At 40.8% G+C, this 24,337-nt stretch overlaps 2 protein-coding genes across 32 annotated transcripts in view; one reads left to right on the top strand and one right to left on the bottom strand.

Annotated features, from left to right (window-relative positions):
- CYFIP1 (cytoplasmic FMR1 interacting protein 1) overlaps positions 1 to 12,900 on the top strand; it is a 103,686-nt gene extending 90,786 nt beyond the window's left edge. For 6 of the 8 annotated variants that reach the window (XM_081583090.1, XM_081583089.1, XM_081583091.1 and 3 more), the window contains 6 exons: positions 720 to 850; positions 6,579 to 6,651; positions 7,190 to 7,284; positions 8,014 to 8,252; positions 8,673 to 8,820; positions 12,089 to 12,900. In XM_081583090.1, coding sequence (XP_081439216.1) covers positions 720 to 850; positions 6,579 to 6,651; positions 7,190 to 7,284; positions 8,014 to 8,252; positions 8,673 to 8,820; positions 12,089 to 12,253 — 851 coding nt within the window. In that variant the 3' untranslated portion in view covers positions 12,254 to 12,900. The remainder of the gene's footprint in view (positions 1 to 719; positions 851 to 6,578; positions 6,652 to 7,189; positions 7,285 to 8,013; positions 8,253 to 8,672; positions 8,821 to 12,088) is intronic. The other 2 variants (XM_081583093.1, XM_081583092.1) reach the window with 1 other exon arrangement.
- Positions 12,901 to 14,488: 1,588 nt separating this feature from the next.
- The window catches only part of NIPA2 (NIPA magnesium transporter 2), a 24,689-nt gene continuing 14,840 nt past the window's right edge, over positions 14,489 to 24,337 (bottom strand). For all 24 annotated transcript variants that reach the window (XM_081583102.1, XM_081583096.1, XM_081583103.1 and 21 more), the window contains 3 exons: positions 20,384 to 20,474; positions 17,230 to 17,390; positions 14,489 to 15,409 (listed from right to left, as the gene is read on the bottom strand). In XM_081583102.1, coding sequence (XP_081439228.1) covers positions 14,775 to 15,409; positions 17,230 to 17,390; positions 20,384 to 20,474 — 887 coding nt within the window. In that variant the 3' untranslated portion in view covers positions 14,489 to 14,774. The remainder of the gene's footprint in view (positions 15,410 to 17,229; positions 17,391 to 20,383; positions 20,475 to 24,337) is intronic.

Genomic DNA, 24,337 nt, shown 5'->3' with positions numbered 1-24,337 from the left:
TGGTCCAGGAAGATCCCACATGCCCTGAAACAACTAAGACAGTGTGCCACAACTGCTGAGCCCTCACTCTGGAGCCCATGCTCCAGAAAAAGAAAAGCCACCAGAATGAGAAGCCTGCACACCTCAATGAAGAGTATTCCCTGCTTGCTACAACTAGAGAAAGCCTGAGTGCAGCAATGAAGACCCAGCACAGCTATAAATAAATAAATAAAACTAAGTATCTTAATTTAAAACACGTCATTGCTAAAAAATGCTAACCATCATCTGAACCTTTAGCAAGTTGTGATCTTTTTGCAATAATAAAATCAAAGATCCCAGATCACCATGACAAATACAATAATAGTGAAAAATTTAAAATATTGCAGGAATTATCAAAATCTGATACAGAGACATGAAGTGAACAGATGCTATGGGGAAAATGACACCTATAGATTTGCTTGACACAGGAGTGCCACAGACCTTCAATTTGTAAAAATAACACAATATCTGCAAAGCACAGAAAAACAGGCTGTGCCTGGACTAGGTTGACAGGCTTTGGAGCTGAGGACCAGGATCCAGGCGGTGGAACAGGAGACGTGGCCATCTCCTTGGTGGGCAGGATGGCAGTGTCGGAGCGTGCTTCTGCACGGGGGCTCTGGCTGTGGACCCCAGGCTGCACACTGTCATGCTCCCGCCCCTCTAGCCTCCCCCAGCCCCACATTCCTTCTCTTCCACTACAGGCATCCTGGAGTTCTTCCACCACCAGTTGAAGGACATAGTTGAGTATGCAGAGCTGAAGACGGTGTGCTTCCAGAACCTGCGGGAGGTGGGCAACGCTGTGCTCTTCTGCCTGCTCATAGAGCAAAGCCTGGTGAGTGCCCAGCGCTGCCATGTCCCACATCCTGCCAAGCCACTTCCACCTCACGGATGACAGAAGAGGCCATTCTTTAGAGGCTTGATTTAGTGCTGTTATTTAATGGGGGAAGGAGAGCAAGTGTTGTAAAGCACTTTTCTTTTTTTCATGGTTCAGTTCAGTTCAGTCGCCTCCCTGTCCATCACCAACTCCCGGAGTCTACCCAAACCCATGTCCATCGAGTCGGTGATGCCATCCAGCCATCTCATCCTCTGTCATCGCCTTCTCCTCCTGCCCCCAATCCTTCCTAGCATCAGGGTCTTTTCCAGTGAGTCAACTCTTTGCATGAGGTGGTCAAAGTATTGGAGTTTCAGCTTCAACATCAGTCCTTCCAATGAACACCCAGGACTGATCTTTAGGATGGACTGGTTAGATCTTCTTGCAGTTCAAGGGACTCTCAAGAGTCTTCTCCAACACTACAGTTCAAAACCATCAATTCTTCGGCACTCAGCTTTTTTCACCATCCAACTCTCACATCCATAACGTGACTACTGGAAAAACCATAGCCTTGACTAGACGGACCTTTGTTGGCAAAGTAATGTCTCTGCTTTTCAACATGCTATCTAGGTTGGTCATAACCTTCCTTCCAAGGAGTAAGCATCTTTTAATTTCATGGCTGCAATCACCATCAGCAGTGATTTTGGAGCCCCCCAAAATAAAGTCTGACACTGTTTCCACTGTTTCCCCATCTATTTCCCATGAAGTGATGGGACCAGATGCCATGACCTTAGTTTTCTGAACGTTGAGCTTTAAGCCAACTTTTTCACTCTCCTCTTTCATTTTCATCAAGAGGGTCTTTAGTTCTTCTTCACTTTCTGCCATAAGGGTGGTGTCATCTGCATATTTGAGGTTATTGATATTTCTCCCGGCAATCTTGATTCCAGCTTGTGTTTCTTCCAGCCCAGTGTTTCTCATGATGTACTCTGCATATAAGTTAAATCAGCAGGGTGACAATATACAGCCTTGATGTACTTCTTTTCCTATTTGGAACCAGTCTATTGTTCTATGTCCAGTTCTAACTGTTGCTTCCTGACCTGCATACAGGTTTCTTAAGAGACAGGTCAGGTGGTCTGGTATTCCCATGTCTTTCAGAATTTTCCACAGTTTATTGTGATCCACATAGTCAAAGGCTTTGGCATAGTCAGTAAAGTAGAAATAGATGTTTTTCTGGAACTCTCTTGCTTTCATGGTTATTTAGACTCTAATTTGAATTTGTTTCCTACAATTGAAAAAAACAAAAATGCAGTAGTTCATTTAAGAATGTTTTACTGTGTGAACATTGTAAGAATGTCTTACTATATAGTATTTACTGCGTCTAAATGAACATATATGATATACACATAATGTCTAAGGCTGCTGCCAGGAGAAGTGTTTATGATGGAAAATTCCATAGCTGAGGCTATTGAGACCTCAGAGTGGGGCTCCATGTGACTGAAGAACTGAGTTTTAAATTTCATTGAATTTTAATTTTTTACATCGAAATAGTTACACATGGCCCATGCCTGCTGAGGTGGACAGCATAATAAAGCAAACACTAGGAGCCCACAACACTAAGAAATCATACATGGGGCACCCGCAGTCCCCACTGCCTGCCTCGTGGTGGTGTCCTTTAGCCTTGCCCTCTGTCCCCTGTAGCTCATGTCCGCTGACTGACTGCTCTGCACTGAGAGCCCTCTCGAAGGTGGCCTCACTCTGCCTTTCAGTCAGGACTGGGGAGCGGGGAGTCTTCCCTGCTGCTGGGCTCTTCTGTTAAATGTTCTATTTGTATCTTTTGTCCATTTTACTACAACTTGTGTATCTTCTGTGTGTTACACATAAGTGCTAATATTGTTGTGTATCACTCAGTCATGTCCGATTCTTTTTTGTGACCCCATGGACTGTAGCCCACCAGGCTCCTCTGTCCATGGGATTTCCAAGCAAGAATACTGGAGTGGGTTGCCATTTCCTTCTCCAGGGGATCTTTTCGACCCAGGTATTGAACTTGTGTCTCCTGCATCGGCAGGCGGATGCTTTACCACTGAGCCACCAAGGAAGCCCAGTACCTCTCCCTGATTTTAAGCTTGTCTTTTCACTCTTAATAGTGGCAATGTTTGAGAAACTGATACTCCTAATTTGATTATAGTCTCTTTTCTATGGTTCTTGTATACAAGCACTTCTTGTATCTCTTCAAAGAAGTCCTTTCCTCTCTAGGAATCATGAAGACATTCTTTCATATTTTCTTCTAAAGATTTTAGGTTTTGTTTCTACATTAAAGTTTATAATCCTTCTGGAGTTGGTTTTTGTGTGTAATGTGAGATGTGGATGAAGATTCTTTTTTCCTCATGGGGTCACCAGTTGTCCCTTCTCCAGTAACTGAAGGAAGACTCCTTTCCTTGTTGGTCAGCAGTATCCCTCTGTCATCTTTAGCTTTCTGTGGATGTGTTAGTCTGTCTCTTGGTTTTCTTCCTCATTCTACTAGTCTGTGTCTCTCCATGGCTTCTAACATGTTGTCTTACTTATGGTAGCTCGAACTAAAGTGTTAACCCCTGGTAGGACATGCTTCTTACCTTATTCTTCTTCAAGCACATGCTACCTCTTTGTGGATCTTTGCTCTGCTCTGAAAGTATGAGAATCACCTTGGGCCAAATACACTGAAAAAGCACACTGACATTTCAGTGGGAATTGTGTTACATTTCTAGCTCTATCTGGGGAGATCTGTGCTTTGTTACTTCTTAAAGCAGTCTCTTCTCTCTCTGGAGCCTTGGCACCTTGGCAGAGGCAAGGTGTGTTTCGCGACGACCTGGGCCAGGGTGTTCCATACACTGTGCAGGGTGTGGCAGTCAGACTGCAGGCCTGAGGAGCTGAGCCAGTGGACTAGGCACCTTACACCTGATTACTCAAAAAAGATATGTTGGCTCTCATGTCAAGGAGCCCAAGTTCAGTTGCAGGGTACAGTCTCTGGTCAGGACTGGCATCTTCCAGACTCCACTCTGCCACTCTGCTCGCAGAAGACCCTCTCCGTGTGGTGCCAGAAGTGGGCAGCTCCCGGGCCCTTGCTGTCCCACCGCCTGCAATCAGCCCAGCTGCTCCCTGTAGCAAGACTGCTGGTGCTGGGCCAACAGGCAGCTCCCCAAGGAGCTGGTGTCCAGGGCAGCCTTGCTCCAGAAACAGCTAAGAGAGAACTGAATCTTTTACCTAAATACACATGAATTTTTAGCAGCAAGATAAGTTAGGGAAAATTCCTTTAAATAGTAATCACTCATCATGAATTTTAAATACTTAATATGGAAAAGTCCCTTCATGTATGACTTTTCCTGGACACACACATAAAATGCAGTATGTATCCATGTGTATCCATGCCCATCTCCTCATTCCCTTTTTCACTTGACAGTAAATATATTCTGGAGATCATTCCACATTAGTAAGTGGTGACAATCATCAGCCTTTTTCAGCTGTGTGATACTCCACAGACATTATGCTCTAGTCTGTGTTTGCGTGGTATGCCTTCACTGTCTCATGCCTTTCTTCTGTGTGAAGAACTTGTGTTCTTTCTGGACTTGGGCATAGGAGGTGGGGTGGGAGGGGGTCAGCCTCCTTTTGGAGGGTTCTGGAGGAGCAGGGCTGGCTGACTGGCTGCTCTTCCAGGCTTATGTTAGGTGATGACAGGACCTTTACATGATGGGTACAGAAAGCCTTCTCTTCTCCTCTTGGTCTTAGTTTTGCTATCATCTTTGTAGAGATCCTCAGAAGGGAAACTCTTATCAGTCACTATGTTTTGATTCTCTGATAAACATTTCTTTGTTTAGCAGTTTGTTTTATCAAGATTTCAGGAAGGGTGTAGAGTAGGAGGCAGGAGAGCGCATTCTCCTTTCCTGTCTTTGGCCTGTGAGCACACTGCTCTCTTAACGAGTTTCCCTTGATTATGGCCCCTCCAACTAGGGAAGGGCACCCTTCTTGACCATCTTTGGGTTCATGGTGGAGTTTTAGATATTCTGCAACCCCTGTGATATTGGAAGTAAGCTTTCTTCCTGCATTGCATTGTTCTGGAGAACAGGTTCTATGTAGTGTGGGGCTTTATTGCCTCTTTAAAGGAATCTGTGATCCAACAACAGGTTCAGAGTGACTGCTCAGACCCTTGTTTTAGGCTCAGTGGGGAATAACTGACGGTGCCCCTTCCTTCTACCTCCTGTTCTTTGTTTCCAAAGGAGACACCTTCTTCCTGGCTCTACAGGGATGGCTGAAGGACCCTAAAGACAAAGTCACCATGTTCAGTGCTGTCTGGGTTTCAGTTCAGTTGCTCAGTTGTGTCCAACTCTTTGTGACCCCATGGACTGCAGCACTCCAGGCTTCCCTGTCCATCACCAACTCTTGGAGCTTGCTCAAACTCATGTCCATCCAGTCAGTGATGCCATCCAACCATCTCATCCTCTGTCGTCCCCTTCTCCTCCTTCCTTCAATGTTTCCCAGGATCAGGATCTTTTCCAGTGAATCAGTTCTTCGCATCAGGTGGCCAAAGTATTGGAGTTTCAGCTTCAGCATCAGTCCTTCCATTGAATATTCAGGACTGATTTCCTTTAGGGTTTGATCTGCTTGCAGGGTTTGATCTCCAACACCACAGTTCAAAAGCATCAATTCTTCAGCGCTCAGCTTTCTTTGTCGTCCAACTCTCACATCCATACATGACTACTGGAAAAACCATAGCTTTGACTATACAGACCTTTGTCAGTAAAGTAATCACAATCTGCTTTTTAATATGCTTTCTAGGTTGGTCATAGCTTTTCCTCCAAGGAGCAAGCATCTTTTAATTTCATGACTGCAGGTATCATCTGCAGTGATTTTGGAGCCCAAGGAAATAAAGTCTGACACTGTTTCCACTGTTTCCCCATCTATTTGCCATCAAGTGATGGGTCCGGATGCCATAATCTTAGATTTTTGAATGTTGAGTTTTAAGCCCGCTTTTTCACTCTCCAATTTCACCTTCATCAAGAGGCTCTTTAGTTCCTCTTTGCCTTTTTTCCATAAGGGTGGTGTTATCTGCATATCTGAGGTTATTGATACTTCTCCAGGCAATCTTGATTGCAGCTTGTGCTTCATCCAGCCTGGCATTTTGCATGTTGTACTCTGCATATAAGTTAAATAAGCAGGGTGACAATATTCAGCCTTGACATACTCCTTTCCCAATTTTGAACCAGTCCATTGTTCCATGTCCAGTTCTAACTGTTGCTTCTTGACCTGCATACAGATTTCTCAGGAGGAAGGTAAGGTGGTCTGGTATTCCCATCTCTTTAAGAATTTCCCACCGTTTCTTGTGATCCACACAGTCAAAGGCTTTTTGTGTAGTCAATGAAGCAGAAGTAGTTGTTTCTGTGGAATTTTCTTCTTTTTCTGTGATCCAACAGATATTGGCAATTTAATCTCTGGTCTGTGTTTAAATTAATCAAAATGAAAACTGAGTAAGTAAAAATGAAAATTCAGTTCCTTAGCCACATTCCAAGTACTTAATCACCACAGGTAGCTGGTAACTACCTGGATAGAACAGCAAGGGACATTTCCACCAGCACAGAGACTCCTGTTGGGCAGTGCTGCTTGCAGTGTTTATTTTTACAGAAAATGACAAAGATGTGCCTTGTTTTCAGCATCCGATTTCTTTGTCCATCTTTACTGTGAGATAAACTTTTTCATGCAGCCTTCTTTTTCATTGTTCTAGTCTCTAGAAGAAGTATGTGACCTGCTGCACGCAGCCCCTTTCCAGAACATCTTGCCAAGGGTCCACGTGAAAGGTGAGCCAGTCCTCTGACCAGGGTGGAACACACATCTGTGTTGCCAGAGAGTTCTCTTTAGTTAAAAGGCCAGCTTTGAGTTTGCTTCCTGTTCAGTCACTTCCTGGAAGTAATATAATATAGTTAAATGAATATTGAATAATGGAAGTATTTAGGATGGAAATGCTGTATCTTGATTGTATTTCAGAATAGCATGGGAGCAGGGGTATTGGGTATATATAAAAGAAGAATGCCATGAGCTCATGATTGTAGCAACAGATAATCACAGAGAATTCATTGTATTCTGCTGTTTTTGACTACATTTGGATTTTTCAGTAAGTTTTAAAAAGTTTGAATATTGAGCAAAGACTCAAGTTCTCTGAGTTAAAATAGCAGATGAGCTAGTTGCATAAAAGGATTTTCAAAGAGAACCTCTATGCATAATGTTAACCATTTTTCATTTGGGTTTTTTTTTTTCTTTTTTTTTTGACAAAATTAAACTTGTGCAGTTGTTATTCATACAAAGGAATAGAATATAAAATATTGTTTTCCACTGTAGAGGGAGAGAGACTTGATGCCAAAATGAAAAGACTAGAATCAAAGTATGCCCCACTGCACCTTGTCCCTCTGATCGAAAGACTGGGAACTCCACAGGTAATGCAACATGCTGCTGTGAGCTGGGCACTCGGTTGGGCCGGTCATTGGCAGGGTTGATGGACTCTGGGTGAGACCTAGTCCTAAGGCATCAAGAGATTGCATGGGCCTGCTCAGCAACTCAGGCCTGAGTTTTCCAAGTGAGTTTTATAATAGGACCTTGTCACAGGGTGGCTGGGAAGTTTGAACGAGCTAACACGTGAAAGGATGCAGAACTTCACCTGGCAGGTGAGACGTGCACAGTAAACATCGCTGTTTTTGTTGTCCATCCCTTCATGAAGAAAGCTTTCTCATAGGTTTTTTAAGAACAGAAGGCAGGGAGGAACTTAAGCTAGCAACATCAGAGTCTCTCAACCTGTTGCCATTTTGGATGAGATAATTCTTTGTTGGGGGGACTTTCCTATGAATTGTAGGATATTTAGCAGCATCCCTGGCCTCTACCCACTAGATGCCACTAGACCCACAAGCTGTGATAACCAAAAGTATCTCCACACGTTGCCAAATATCCTCAGGAGATAAATCTCTCCCTTAAGAACAACTGTGCTTGACAGTTCTATTTAGTCTGATAAGACATATAAGTAATAGCTGACATATTTTGTTTATGTTTATTTTTAAAAACCCTCTTCTGCAAGCTGTAACAGTTTCTAGTGAGTCAAAAACAATACTGGCGTACTTCGACTTAAGCATTCTAGCTTCCTGCCGTGCCTGTGACATTTTGCCTTTCTACAGCAAATTGCAATAGCAAGAGAGGGGGACCTGCTGACAAAGGAGCGTCTCTGCTGTGGCCTGTCCATGTTTGAAGTCATCCTGACTCGGATCCGGACCTTTCTGGACGACTCTATCTGGCGTGGGCCTCTGCCCAGCAATGGGGTCATGCACGTAGATGACTGTGTTGAATTTCACAGACTGTGGAGTGCCATGCAATTTGTCTACTGCATTCCTGTGGGAACACACGAGTTTACAGTCGAGTAAGTGAGTGCTCAGGGAGGGGAGATGGGAGAGAAGCTGGCGTTAGGCTCACACAGAGGACCACTTTCCTCTGGAAATGGATCCCCATATTGCTGAGCTGCAATAGAGCAGCTTAAGTAGGGGCTGTTACCTGATGCCTAAGAAATGCCTCAGGGCTGGGCTTCTGGAGTTTTCTGAACTCATGGAAACATGCAAGTCAGGTGTGTATTTTGCTAGACAGGAGGACCAACACTTCACGAACTCATTCTTCATGCTGGGGCCTTGATCTAAAAAGAGGTTCAGAAACAGTTTACCAGAGGAACCCCAAAGAGGTGTTTACCAAACCAGGGACACACCTCCGCTCATCATTCCTTGTGGGACACACAGGTGGTTTCACTGGCATCAGATCACCCATTCTACCTACTGCTTCTTGTCTCCAGGCAGTGTTTTGGCGATGGGCTCCACTGGGCTGGCTGTATGATCATTGTGCTTCTTGGGCAACAGCGGCGCTTTGCTGTACTGGATTTTTGCTACCATCTACTTAAAGTCCAGAAACATGATGGCAAAGATGAAATTATCAAAAATGTGGTACGTGGAAGCTTCACAAAGACTCTATTTATTAAAAGTTTTTTTTTCTGGGAATGTTTCTCATCATCTGAGGACAAAAGGTGCCACCAAATGAAACTTTCTTTTCATTCCCCAAATGAATCTAAATAGAATTAGTAAGCAAAGGAGTCTGGTTCCATTTTCCTTCTATTTTCAAGGTATGTAGATCTACTTCATATTATAGAGCTTTGTAAGATCTGCATTTTCAGTTTATTGGCATACTCTTCAAGTCTTCTGGCTTCCTTCATTAAAGATCTTTTTGTGTTTGTCATTTTATGAATTCTTTGTAATTGAATTCCAGAAAATACTTATTATCTTTTCAAATATTTTAGTTTTTCTTCCATTTTGGGACTTCATTAGACACTTCAGTTCCGTCGCTCAATCGTGTCCGACTCTTTGAGACCCCATGAACTGTAGCACGCCAGGCCTCCCTGTCCATCACCAACTCCCGGAGTTTACCCAAACTCACGTCCATTGAGTCGGTGATGCCACCTAACCATCTCATCCTCTGTCGTCCCCTTCTCCTCCTGCCTTCAGTCTTTCCCAACACCAGGGTCTTTTCAAATGAGTCAGCTCTTCGCATCAGGTGGCCAAAGTATTGGAGTTTAAGCTTCAACATCAGTCCTTCCAGTGAACACCCAGGACTGGTCTCCTTTAGGATGGACTGGTTGGATCTTCTTGCAGTCCAAAGGACTCTCCAGAGACTTCTCCAACACCACAGTTCAAAAGCATCAATTCCTCGGAGCTCAGCTTTCTTCACTGTCCAACTCTCACATCCATACATGACTACTGGAAAAACCATAGCCTTGACTAGACAGACCTTTGTTGGCAAAATAATGTCTTTGCTTTTAAATATGCTATCTAGGTTGGTCATAACCTTCCTTCCAAGGAGTAAGCGTCTTTTAATTTCATGGCTGCAATCACCATCGGCAGTGATTTTGGAGCCCCAAAAGATAGTCTCTCACTGTTTCCATTGTTTCCCTATCTATTTGCCACGAAGTGATGGGACCAGATGCCATGATCTGAGTTTCCTGAATGTTGTTTTAAGCCAGCTTTTTCACTTTCCTCTTTCACTTTCATCAAGAGGCTCTTTAGTTCTTCTTCACTTTCTGCCATGATGTACTCTGCATTATAAGTCAAATAAGCAGGGTGACAATATACAGCCTTGACGTACTCCTTTTCCTATGTGGAACCAGTCTGTTGTTCCATGTCCATTTCTAACTGTTGTTTCCTGACTTGCATACAGGTTTCTCAAGAGACAGGTCAGGTGGTCTGGTATTCTCAGCTCTTTCAGAATTTTCCCCAGTTTATTGTGATCCACACAGTCAAAGGCTTTGGCATAGTCAATGAAGCAGAAATAGATGTTTTTCTGGAATTCTGTTGCTTTTTCGATGATCCAGCAAATGTTGGCAATTTGATCTCTGGTTACTCTGCCTTTTCTAAAACCAGCTTGAACATCTGGAAGTTCACGGTTCACATATTGCTGAAGCCTGGCTTGGAGAATTTTGAGCTTTACTTTACTAGCGTGTGAGATGAGTGCAGTTGTGCGGTACTTATCATCTCTCAGTTTTCTACGTCAGAGACTGGGTACAGCGTGGCTCAGCTGGGTTTCCATTTACAGTTTCACAAGGCCACTATCAATGTGTCTGTAGGGCTGTGTTCCTTTCTGTAGCTTCTAGTTATGGATCTACTTCCAGACTCATTCAGGTGATTGGCTCCATTCAGCTCCTTTCCATTGGAGAGCTAAGGTCTCCATTTCCTTGCTGGTTATTTAGCTCACATCTCTTCTCATGCTTTCCACATGGCCCCTTCCAGCCAACGTGATCAAGTCCTTCTCACACTACTAATCTTCTAATTGTATTTTGTGCCACATCTCTGCTGTCTCCAGCTGGAGAAAGTTCTCTGCTCGTATGATTAGATTGGATTCACCTGGGTAATCCATCTTTCTTCTCCTATTTTAAAGTCTGTAACCACCTGACTATATTTATTTGCAAGGTCCCCTTTGCTATTGGAAAGTAATACATTTACAGGTTCCAGGGATTGGAGCATGGACATCTTTGAGGGGCAACTCTCCCTCCCATACCTCCATTTCCTTGGCTCTCTGGGCTGTACCCAAGTACTGACATAACTGACTTCACCTCAGTGTGGATCTGCTGTTTTCAACTTTTGAAAGTCACTAGTTTATATTTAAAATGTTGATTTCCTTCTTCAAATCTTGGTAGTAATTGATAATTTTATCTTCACAGAATTTTTTTCCATTTTTGTTTCTTTATACATCTAGTCTAAATGTATAAAGAAATAAGTCATCATATAGTCTTTACTTTTCAGTTCTGAGACCTCAAGGGGTATCTAAAACTCTGAAATGTTTCATTGTTTATTGGATTTTTATTTGGCAGCTTTTGTTTCGTTGAACTTAATTTGGGATGCCTTTCTCCCAGGATTTACATCTACTGCTCATCTCCCAGAGTTACTACCAACTGGGAACCACCTTTAACTTCCTGAGAGGCCTGGGCTTGGTGGAGAGCCTTGGCGTGTAGGCCACCTTGCTGAAAGCCCAGGCTGTCTCTTCATCCCAGCCCTGCTGGCAGCATCTCTCTCTGAGGCTTTTCTCTCACTTCTTGCATAGGCAAAATCAGCAGTGCTTTAAACTGAAATAGACTTTAAAGTTTGTTCTGTTTTCATTTTTGTGTGGTTTTTTAATCCAGTTCTATTATAGCAGGAAGTGAAGTGAAAGTTGCCCAGTCATGTCCAACTATTTGCGACCCCAGTAGTCCATGGAATTCTCCAGGCCAGAATACTGGAGTGGGTAGCCTTTCCCTTCTCCAGGGGATCTTCCCAACCCAAGGAATGAACCCAGGTCTCCCACATTGCAGGCCGATTCTTTACCAACTGAGATATGAGGGAAGCCCATTATAGCAGAAGGGTCTGTCAAAGCATCCTGTCCACAATAACTGGAAATTTTTTAAGCTTGTGTTGTATTTGTTTACTGGTCTTCATCTTTACATTTCTAGCTTTTAGGACACTATAGGTTCTCAATACCTGTTTTTTGAATAAATAGGTCTATAAGTTTTACAAATGAATCTATAGTAGCATGAAACCAACAGAGAAATGTTGCAAAATATATTCCAGTAGTTACATTAAAGAGATGGTTTGGATCAATAGTTGGCTGTAATTTTTCTAATATGAAAATCCTGACATATTTTGAAGCATGAAGAATAAATGACAGCTATCCTAATTTTAATTGTTGTAGCCTTTGAAGAAGATGGTGGAAAGAATTCGCAAGTTCCAGATTCTAAATGATGAGATAATCACTATCTTGGACAAGTACTTGAAGTCAGGCGATGGAGAGAGCACACCTGTGGAACACGTCCGCTGCTTTCAGCCACCTATCCACCAGTCCCTGGCCAGCAGCTGAAGGAGTGTATCTCACCTGTTTTTGAAGAGTTCCAGTACTGACTGCATTTAAGATCTGGAAGGGCATGTTTTTCTTTCCATAAACTCTTTAGTAGGATTTTTAGGAACTATTTTTCAGTATCTCTGTGCGTGTTAAAGTAAGGGGGTGCTTTTCAATCTAAAAGCTTGATTTTATAAAATTGACTTATTTTTCTACACTAAAATTGTATATACTTTTGGTAATTGGAAAATCTGAGAATGTTGACTGCAGATTGTTGCCATCATGTTCTTACAAAATCATTTTCCATTTTTCTATGGAACGTACTAACAGCTAGCTATGTCATGAAGTGCTGCTGAGTTCATCCATTTATCCTGTAACAAAGGATCTTTAACATTTAAAGAAAGATTTGTGAATTTAAGCAAGAAACTTAATACCAGCTAATTGTAATAAAACTTATTACCAATTAGAATTAAACTTAATGATTAGCTTTTGTTGAGGGATTTTTCTGGTTTTTTTATGAAAACCTTTTCTAAGTCATTTCCCTTTCCCTTTTTGTGTGTTTCACAAAATAGTGAACTTGATTTCTCTGTTTCTACTAAATCCAGCTGTAACAAAATCTAGTTTGTGACAGGATTTAAAGGTTACAGAAATAAAAATAATGGAACCTGTTTGTGTTCATTCATTTACTGTGACCCTGTGCGCCCTGGCTTTGTTAAGGTATTTTCCCTACTTGCTCGAGTGCACAAATCAGGCTAGAAGTCTAGGTCACCTGCAGGCATGAAGGAAGGGACAAGATCATGATGGTAACTTCTATATGGCTTTAAAAATATTAATAACAAAGTCCAGGTGCATTATCTATGGCACCAAAAATAAAGTCTGTGAACTACTTGGTTTTACTTTTAACCTTAACATAAAACAGAACTGCTTTAGAAAAAGTAAACTAAAAATGTTGCTTGTGATAATGTGAAATAATAACCCTGGGGCCAGTATTCTCTGGCAGATTTAAGAGGTAGTATCTGTGCTCACCCTATAGTGGAAGTATAGAATATGATGAAAAATTAAGTTTAATGAGTAAATTTAAATAATCCATGAGTTTTATAAGACTTAATTATAAACTAAAGAAAAATTTTAAGTGCTGTAAGATGTTAAATAATTATAAATTTATTACTATAAAGCTATGCATTCTCAACGAGGGCAATATCACACCCAAAGGGGTGAAAATTGGTTTTCATCTATTGTGTACAAAGCACAGATATAGTTACGGTTTAGTACATAAGCAAATATAGAGTATATCTGTGGTATCAAAATTATATGGAGAGAGGCAGTTAGGAAAAAAATGTCTACAGAGGCTCCTTAGAAGATCAACAATAAAATACTGGGAAAATGGAATGTGTTTCAGAGACCTGGAAAGTGTCAACTCTGCCCTGATAAGGCCAGTGAACAGTGAAGCTCCCATGGGTGGCTACTTACACAGTAGACCAAGCTTTGTGACTGTGGGCAGGAGCAACAAAATGGAAACAGGCCCGAGTTCTTCCTACCTAGGTGGAAACGAGTTGTATTTTTGAGGCCAATTGATGACAGGTTTTGAAGCTGGACAGAGGTTCATTACACTGTTATTTTTTGCACAGGTTTGATGTTTTCTGTAAACATTTTTTTCATGGACATTTTAACAAAACCAAAATAGTGGTCCAAACTCTTTTAAGCAAAAATAAGTGCTACAAAGAAATTACATTTTACAAACACCCTGTCTGTTCTAAACATTCAGACTTAGATCCTTCAGTTTTTTTATTTCAACATGAGCTAAACTTAAGAATTTACCCTAGTCTTCTGACTTTATTTTCCAGCGTTGTTAGAAGAGCTAAATGACAATATAACTCGGTAATCAAGGTTCCAGCCATCAAGGGATTAGAGTAACTGAAGAAAACCAGCCAGGTTATAGTCTGACAAAGGATGTGCTGATTTAACAACGTGTCATTTATGAAGGCCTTCAAATGTTCATGGTGGCAACTCCCAGCCTGAGAGATACTTCCATGCAGTGATTTCCTACCTTTTTTTGTTTGTAAGTTTCCTTCATTTAATAATTTAGGGGTCTCTTAAATTAATAGTTCAAAATTTAAATAATTCATTAAATGGGAGTCATTATTATAGGTAAGATAAATTACAGGATAATGTGTTGTTTTTTTTAATCAAAAAGCCTTAAAATGATCAGAAATTGATAAGAGTGGGCATGAAAAATGTACACTTCAGACTTTCATCACCAGTGGGGAAAAAAAGCCTTTTTATAGACCTAAAACTGTCATTAGTGCATTTAGATTTTGGTGAAGGAAAATTTAACATAACTCTACAATAATACAATGTTAATAGAAATTGGCCATGTATTGAATAATCATTTAAACGTAAGTAATTTCTTAGTCCAAATTAGTGAAACCTTAAAAAACGATTGTCTCTAGAGAACATCATTTGAGAACAATGCTTTTTCAGACACATTCTGATACTCAGATTCACTTTATAACACAGTTATAGATTAATTACATCTTTCTTACTAAAAAGCCGTCAGATTTCCATTTCTTCGGGAGATATTTTCAGCAGTGTGTTGTTCGATTCCACAGGTTAAGCTCTCTTCATTATTATTAAGAACTTCATACATACTAGAAAGACTGCCATTCACTGCTTTTTCGTCTTTCCGAAAAGACACAGGCAGACTTGAGAGACTAAAGCTGACGTCTTTAAAGGCATGCAACAAGAATATTCCCACAATGATTGTAAAGAAGCCACTCAGAGTACCAATGACATCATCAACAGGCATATTTTGCCACTCCTTAAAAAGAATAGCTGAACAAGTTAAAACTGATGTTGTAAAGAACACGTAATATATTGGAGTCACGATAGAAGTGTTGAATATGTCCAGGGCCCTGTTCAGGTAATTAATCTGTGTGCTCACACAGACTATAAGGCTCAGCAGCAGAATCCAGGTCAGGGGATGTCGTAGTACAGGTTTTCCAGCAAACAGCTCTTTGATAGCAATGCCCAGGCCTTTAGCGCAGGAGACTGAAACTGCTCCAATTACAGAGCAGATTGTGATATACACAAGAATGTTTGTCTGTCCATGGCGAGGTCCCACCACAAAGATTAATATCAAGGACACAATGACCACAAGTGTTGCAAAGACCACAAAACCTGGAGGAAGCAAAGAAAAATTATATTTAGTTAAATGTTTAAGTACTTGATAAGGAGAAAATCTGTGGTCCGAAAATAAAAATTAGCTTTCTTTTGCTGCCCCAGCAAAAACACACTCATAATAATTTAGTTAGATGTACACACTGGAAGATTACGCTTCACATTCACAAATTATTATACTACTAACATTTTTAAAGTAGTATCTTGGGCCTCATACAGATATCCCTTGATTAATATGAGATTGAGTTGCATGGATCCAATTATACATGGATTTTTTTTTTTCCAGTCAATACAGTACAATACAATCTGAGGGCTGAACCTGTGGATGTGGAACCTCAGATAGACAGGATGGACTGTTAAATGGGTTTTCTCCGATATCCCTAACCTCTGTGTTGTTCAAGTTCAGTTCAGTTCAGTTCAGTCACTCAGTCGTGTCCGACTGTTTACGACCCCATGAATTGCAGCAAGCCAGGCCTCCCTGTCCATCACCAACTCCCGGAGTCTACCCAAACCCATGTCCATCGAGTCAGTGATGCCATCCAACCATCTCATCCTCTGTCGTCCCCTTATCCTCCTGCTCCCAGGTCAAATGTATATCAAAGGAAACAGTATCAGGCTGACTCACAGCCATTCGTCCAAGAACACTGCCCTACTTCCACCCACTGGGGTGCTCTAATTCCAAGAACAGGTATAATACAGTCAGAACAATCAGAAACCAGTGGAGAGAAATTATGAGATGACCTTGAATGCTCAATGATTTGTAGATGCTAAAGAACATTTGTCTAACAGGAGCAAATTTTTAAAATATTTAGGGACCAACCACTGCAGTAAAAAACAAATCAATAAGAGAACTTGACAATAACTGTCAGGATCCAAGTTAGATAGACAACTTGAATCCAACATGATAATAGCTAATGACTGTCTAAGCACTTTGCTTGGTCAGACACTTTTCTTAGCAATTTGCATCAATTAAGTCATTGAATTCTCACAATTACCTTGTAATATAGACACTGTCTTTTGCAATTTTAAGGTGAGGAAACAGAAAGAGCAGTTGTTTAATATTTTAACTCTTCTAATTCTAGTAATATGATTTTTAGAGTAGGAAACACAAAAATAAGAATTTGTAAGGAGATGATAGAAACATGAAAGCCAAAAGTCAGAAGATAATAACTGATAACAGTAGATTCAAGAAAGCTGAATCCCACATCAGCAGTGATCAAAGATTAGAAAGTGCCTCAGTGTGCTATAAAGAATACTCTGAAGATACAAACTACCTCTAGAAGTGGGTTGAAGAGCAGACTAAAAACAGGAGGGCTGGCTAAAGTCTTTTCATAGAGCACTGAAACCACCTCAGATTCCTGCCCAGTTCTGAATATCTGAGTGGCTGAGCCCCTTGCCACAGGGTATGGAAGGATGCCAGACCAGCTGAGTGCGTGGCGGCCTCACTAAAATAGGGGGCTGGAGTAAGGCATATGTCTATGATGGTAGCCATCTTCCCTTCCCCACTCAAATCCTAGGATGCTAGCAAGCCAGATTCTGACCAGCCCAACTCGCAAGGCAGTCAAGGATCACTAGGAGAGGGGCCAAAACAAACAGAAAAAGTCTGTTAGTTCAGCATAGACAGAGGGAAACTTCAAAGACAATAATGAAATGAAAGGAATCAAAGCAGTCAAAATCTGAAGTAAAAGGAAGTACCCTGAGGTAGGTATACAAAGACCACACAAAGCAATGAAGACCCAGCGCAGCCCGAGATAAATAAAAATTACTTTTGAAAAAGAGTAAAATACAGTAAGACTAATAAAGTTTTTATTTTTTCATACCCGGATCTCCTAGCTTGTGAGACATTTCATTTAAAGTCTCAATCTCCTCTTCTTTTGGAGCATGAATAACCATAACTGTAGATCCCAGAATACTTAGCAAACATCCAATTTTTCCATGAAGATTAAGTCTTTCATTTAGAAAGTATGAAGAAAGAATGGCACTAAAATGTAGGGAAAGATGGAAGATTATTAAATAATCAGCTACTTTTCTCATTTTTAAATATCAACACAACTTAAGAATTTAAATTACTGAACTCAAACTAAAACACTGAGCTTATAAAGATTCTACCTTTCAGCCAAGGTAAAGAAAATGCACCTTCAATCATAAAGTGGAAGTTTCTGGGAACCACCTGCTTCATCATACTCTAAACCAGTATAGTTACCATCTTTCTACTGAAGGACATCAATATGAAATTTTATAATAAACAGAGCTATGATACAAATATAAGAATCTAGGTCCATTTGGCAGGTCAGGTGGTCTAGTATTCCCAGCTCTTTCAACATTTTCCACAGTTTATTGTGATCCACACAATCAAAAGCTTTGTCATAGTCAATAAAGCAGAAATAGATGTTTTTCTGGAACTCTCTTGCTTTTTTGATGATCCAGCGGATGTTGGCAATTTGATCTCTGATTCCTCCACCTTTTCTAAAACCAGCTTGAACATCTGGAAGTTCACGGTTCACGTATTGCTGAAGCCAGGCTTGGAGAATTTTAAGCATTACTTTACTAGCGTGTGAGATGAGTGCAATTGTGCGGTAGTTTGAGCATTCTTTGGCATTGCCTTTCTTTGGGATTGGAATGAAAACTGACCTTTTCCAGTCCTGTGGCCACTGTTGAGTTTTCCAGATTTGCTGGCATACTGACTGCAGCACTTTCACAGCATTATCTTTCAGGATTTGAAATAGCTCAACTAAAATTCCATCACCTCCACTAGCTTTGTTCGTAGTGATGCTTTCTAAGGCCCACTTGACTTCACATTCCAGGATGCCTGGCTCTAGGCGAGTGATCACACCATCATGATTATCTGGGTCGTGAAGATCTTTTCTGTACAGTTCTTCTGTGGATTCTTGCCACCTCTTCTTAATATCTTCTGCTTCTGTTAGGTCCATGCCATTTCTGTCCTTTATTGAGCCCACCTTTGCATGAAATGTTCCCTTGGTATCTCTAATTTTCTTGAAGAGATCTCTAGTCTTTCCCATTCTGTTGTTTTCCTCTATTTCTTTGCATTGATCGCTGAGGAAGGCTTTCTTATCTCTCTGTGCTATTCTTTGAAACTCTGCATTCAAATGGGAATATCTTCCCTTTTCTCCTTTGCTTTTTGCTTCGCTTCTTTTCCCAGCTATTTTAAGGCCTCCTCAGACAGCCACTTTGCTTTTTTGCATTTCTTTTCCATGGGGATGGTCTTGATCCCTGTCTCCTGTACAATGTCACGAACCTCTGTCCATTGTTCATCAGGCACTCTGTCTATCAGATCTAGTCCCTTAAATCTATTTCTCACTTTCACTGTATAATCATAAGGGATTTGATTTAGGTCATACCTGAATGGTCTAGTGGTTTTCCCTACTTTCTTCAATTTAAGTCTGAATTTGGCAATAAGGACTTAATGATCTGAGCCACAGTCTGCTCCCAGTCTTGTTTTTGCTGACTGTATAGAGCTTCTCCATCTTTGGCTGCAAAGAATATAATCAATCTGATTTCGGTGTCGACCATCTGGTGATGTCCACGTGTAGAGTCTTCTCTTGTGTTGTTGGAAGAGGGTGTCTGCTATGACCAGTGCATTCTCTTGGCAAAACTCTATTAGCTTTTGCCCTGTTTGCTTCTGTACTCCAAGGCCAAATTTGCCTGTTATGCCAGGTGTTTCCTGACTTCTTACTTTTGCATTCCAGTCTCCTATAATGAAAAGGACATCTTTTTTGGGTGCTAGTTCTAAAAGGTCTTGTAGGTCTTCATAGAACTGTTCAGTTTCAGCTTCTTCAGCGTTACTGGTCGGGGCATAGACTTGGATTACCGTGATATTGAATGGTTTGCCTTGGAAACGAACAGAGATCATTCTGTCGTGTTTGAGATTGCATTTTGGACTCTTGTTGACCATGACGGCCGCTCCATTTCTTCTAAGGGATTCCTGCTCACAGTAGTAGATACAATGGTGGTCTGAGTTAAATTCACCCATTCCAGTCCATCTTAGTTCGCTGATTCCTAGAATGTCGATGTTTACTCTTGCCATCTCCTGTTTGACCACTTCCAATTTGCCTTGATTCATGGAACTAACATTACAGGTTCCTATGCAATATTGCTCTTTACAGCATCGGACTTTGTTTCTATCACCAGTCACATCCACAGCTGGGTATGAATCCTTCATATATATTTTTTCATTTAATTCCACATAACTTGCCTATTAATTATCAAGTTTTAATATAGCTAGTTTTATTGAAATCTTAAAAAAGTATATACCTATAAATAATGGCATAACAGAAAATTAAGAATAAGACATTACCATAATATATGTTACACATAATACATAAATAGCATCTTGTATCTTTATATATTATGTATAATATAGAGTTTCTTGAAAATTATATAATTTTGCATACAATATAGATTTATATAACTATTAATGTTAAAAAAAGGATAAAAATATCTATCAATCAACCAACTGTGAGAATACTAGCCAAAATCCAGACTTCAATATGGGCTTAGCTGTTTCAGCTAACGATTAAAACAACAGAAACAGGACAAGTCTTGGACTGTTCCTTCCAAAAAAGTATCCCAGGCCAGTCTTCAACCTTGCTCCAATCAATTACTTTCTAGAGAAGGTATAGAAATCGATTCATCACCAGTCACCACCTACCAAAGTATACATGTGTCAAATGATAAGTATTGTAATGAATGCAACTTGGAATTTAAAAATACTGAAATTAAAGTAGAACTAGTGTTGACTCTGAACACAAACAAGACAAAGCATAAAAGCATTTTCTCCGACAACTTGATAGCTGGCCTATGCACAGAAAATAACATTTCAAAAGCAAACTACTACACAGCATAAAAAAAGTCTAAAGGTTGTTTAAATATAAATTAAACTGAGCATGTGTAATTAGTAGGTACTGAATACCTTACAGATGAAACATTATTGGCTGTTTCTACACGTGTCCTTACCTTACTAGGACACTGAGTGCTCCTAACGGAGTCACTAGGGTGGCTGGTGCAAAGGCATATGCAGCAAAGTTGGCCACCTCGCCAGCTCCCACTTGGAGAAAGACAACAAAAAGAAAACACTCAGATAGGAACATATTTAGTCAGAATGAAAACGCTGCATTTTACATACATTTTTTAACATACTATTTAAATTGTTATTCATAAGGGTTCTCCTGTAAATTATCAACATTAGAATAGAATTCAAACCAATTAGAAACAATACAAACCTATAATTTTAATGGAAAATATCTGATTTCTATGTGGGTTTTTTTTGTTGTTGGGCTACGTGGCTTGTGGGTTCCTAGTTCCCCAACCAGGGATCGAACCAGGGTCCTCGGCAGTGACAGCACTGAGTCCGAATCACTGGTCTGCCAGGCAATTCCCCTGTGTATGGGTTTTTTAAATTAAAAATTTAGTATTTATATCCTATGACCACAAACAAGAAATCAGCTTAAACAGATATAAAAGCCTTTTTTACTAGCTCTTTTCTTTTTTAAAACCCAACTCTTTCATTCAAAAGATATTCTTGGTTTGCTGCTATGTGTCAGATGTTCTAGGATGAGGAAAAATAAAGATATTGCTCACGTAAGACATTTTCGTGCGGGAAAACAAACAAAACATACAAATGAAGTCAAGTGTGCTATTTAGAAAACAAAGCAAGGGAAGGAATGAAGAGCCGGTGACAGCCAGATAATGGTGCCAGGCAAGGGTGCTTGGACAGGAAATTTTGATCAGTCAGATACAGAGTTAGGGATTTACCAGTAGCAATGTGTAGGGGGGAAACGGGGAGACATCCCAAGCAGGAAGAGCAAGTACAAAATTTTGACTCAAGACCATGTCTGAACAGCAAGGAAGCCAGAGTGCTTCCTACAGAGCAAGCAATGCGGCGAGTGGCCAGGGAGAACAGTACCTTTGTGAGTCTCTCAATGGATTTCATCTGAGCTGAAAAGCCACTGAGGAATTTTAGCAGGGGAGGGACATGTGATCACATAAAATCACTCTTGGCTACTGTTTTCAAAATGGTTATGCCAAATTACACCTAGTAGTGTCTGAGAGTTTCCTGTTTCTCACTCTCCCCAACATTGCTGATCTGTTAATGGGAAACAGGATTATTTTATTATGCTTTGAATTTGCATTCCTCCTTTTCATGTTTATTAGCCAAGTTAAATCTTTTAGTGAAGCAGTTTGGGTTTTTTACCAATTTGTCTACTAGGGTATTTGTTTTCTCTTATTAAGTAATTCTTCATATATTTTGAATACGAGTATTTTCTCAGCTTCAAAAAAAGTCTTCGATATTTCCCCATTTTGGTGTTTACTATGGGCTTCCCAGGTGGCTCCAGTGGTAAAGAACCCACCAGCTAACGCAAGAGATGGAAGAGATCCCTGGGTTGGGAAGACTCCCTGGAGGAGGGCATGGCAACCCACTCCAGTATTCTTGCCTAGAGAATCCCAAGGACAGAGGAGCCTGGCAGGCTTCAGTCCACAGGGTCCCAGAGTCAGACATGACTGAAGTGACTTAGCACCAAGCAATTGTTGGTTCTGGCATTTTTTTGGCTTCAGTTCAGTTCAGTTCAGTCCCTCAGTCATGTCTGACTCTTTGCGACCCCATGAACCGCAGCACGCCAGGCCTCCCTGTCCATCACCAACTCCCTAAGTCCACCCAAACCCATGTCCATCGAGTCGGTAATGCCATCCAGCCATCTCATCTTCTGTCGTCCCCTTCTCCTCCTGCCCTCAATCTTTCCAAGCATCAGGGTCTTTTCCAATGAGTCAGTTCTTCGAATCAGGTGGCCAAAGTATTGGAGTTTCAGCTTAAACATCAGTCCTTCCAATGAACACCCAGGACTGATCTTTAGGATGGACTGGTTGGATCTCCTTGCAGTCCAAGGGACTCTCAAGAGTCTTCTCCAACACCACAGTTCAAAAGCATCAATTCTTCAGCACTCAGCTTTCTTTATAGTCCAACTCTCACATCCATACATGACTACTGGAAAAACCATAGCCTTGACTAGACCGACCTCTGTTGGCAAAGTGATGTCTCTGCTTTTAAATATGCTATCTAGGTTGGTCATAACCTTCCTTCCAAGGAGTAAGCGTCTTTTAATTTCATGGCTGCAATCACCATCAGCAGTGATTTTGGAGCTCGGAAAAATAAAATCTGACACTGTTTCCCCATCTATTTGCCATGAAGTGATGGGACCAGATGCCATGACCTTAGTTTCCTGAACGTTGAGCTTTAAGCCAACGTTTTCACTCTCCTCTTTCATCAAGAGGCTCTTTAGTTCTTCTTCGCTTTCTGCCATAAGGGTGGTGTCATCTGCATATCTGAGGTTATTGATATTTCTCCTGGCAATCTTGATTCCAGCTTGGGCTTCCTCCACCCCAGCGTTTCTCATGATGTACTCTGCATATAAGTTAAGTAAGCAGGGTGACAATATACAACCTTGACTTACTCCTATTCCTATTTGGAACCAGTCTGTTGTTCCATGTCCAGTTCTAATTGTTGCTTCCTGACCTGCATACAGGTTTCTCAAGAGGCAGGTCAGGTGGTCTGCTATTCCCATCTCTTTCAGAATTTTCCACAGTTTATTGTGATCCACACAGTCAAAGGCTTTGGCATAGTCAATAAAGCAGAAATAGATGTTTTTCTGGTACTCTTGCTTTTTCGATGATCCAGCATATGTTGGCAATTTGATCTCTGGTTCTTCTGCCTTTTCTAAAACCAGCTTGAACATCTGGAAGTTCACAGTTCACGTATTGCTGAAGCCTGGCTTGGAGAATTTTGAGCATTACTTTACTACTGTGTGAGATGAGTGCAATTGTGCGGTAGTTTGAGCATTCTTTGGCATTGCCTTTCTTTGGGATTGGAATGAAAACTGACCTTTTCCAGTCCTGTGGCCACTGTTGAGTTTTCCAAATTTGCTGGCGTATCAAGTGCAGCACTTTCACAGCATCATCTTTCAGGATTTGAAACAGCTCAACTGGAATTCCATCACCTCCACTAGCTTTGTTCGTAGTGATGCTTTCTAAGGCCCACTTGACTTCACATTCCAGGATGCCTGGCTCTAGGCGAGTGATCACACCATCGTGATTATCTGGGTTGTGAAGAACTTTTTTGTACAATTCTTCTGTGTATTCATGCCACCTCTTCTTAATATCTTCTGCTTCTGTTAGGTCCCTTCCATTTTTGTCCTTTATTGAGCTCATCTTTGCATGAAATCTTCCCTTGGTATCTCTAATTTTCTTGAAAAGATCTGTAGTCTTTCCCATTCTATTGTTTTCCTCTATTTCTTTGCATTGATCGCTGAGGAAGGCTTTCTTAATATCTCCTTGCTATTCTTTGGAGCTGTGCATTCAAATGGGTATATCTTTCCCTTTCTCCTTTGCTTTTCGCTTCCCGTCTTTTCACAGCTATTTGTATGGCCTCCTCAGACAGCCATTTTGCTTTTTTGCATTTTCTTTTCTTGGGGATGGTCTTGATTCCTGCCTCCTGTATAATGTCACGAACCTCCATCCATAGTTCATCAGGTATTCTGTCTATCAGATCTAGCCCTTTAAATCTATTTCTCACTTCTACTGTATAGTCATAAGGGATTTGATTTAGGTCGTACCTCAGTGATCTAGTGGTTTTCTCCACTTTCTTCAATTTCAGTCTGAATTTGGCTTAGAAATCCTTTATCATCTTATCATCTTTAATTCACCTCAATTACTAATTTGAAGTGGTTTTAGTCGTGAATAGCTGAATTTTACTGAAATAATCATATAATTTTTCTCCTTCAATTTAATACAGTAAATTATAGTGACTTGTTCTCCAAGATTATGCCAATTTTGCATCTGCAGAATAAATCTAACTTGCTCATATTATTTTGTTTGTGATTTTTACATATAGGTTCGTGAATGAGACTAGACTTTCAT

This window comes from Giraffa tippelskirchi, chromosome 3 (genome assembly GCF_054371585.1).
Source record: "Giraffa tippelskirchi isolate mGirTip1 chromosome 3, T2T-mGirTip1v1.2.pri, whole genome shotgun sequence".
Taxonomy (NCBI): domain Eukaryota; kingdom Metazoa; phylum Chordata; class Mammalia; order Artiodactyla; family Giraffidae; genus Giraffa; species Giraffa tippelskirchi.
The sequence above is the reverse complement of the archived record's forward strand: the minus strand, read 5'-3'. Positions and strand labels throughout refer to the sequence as shown.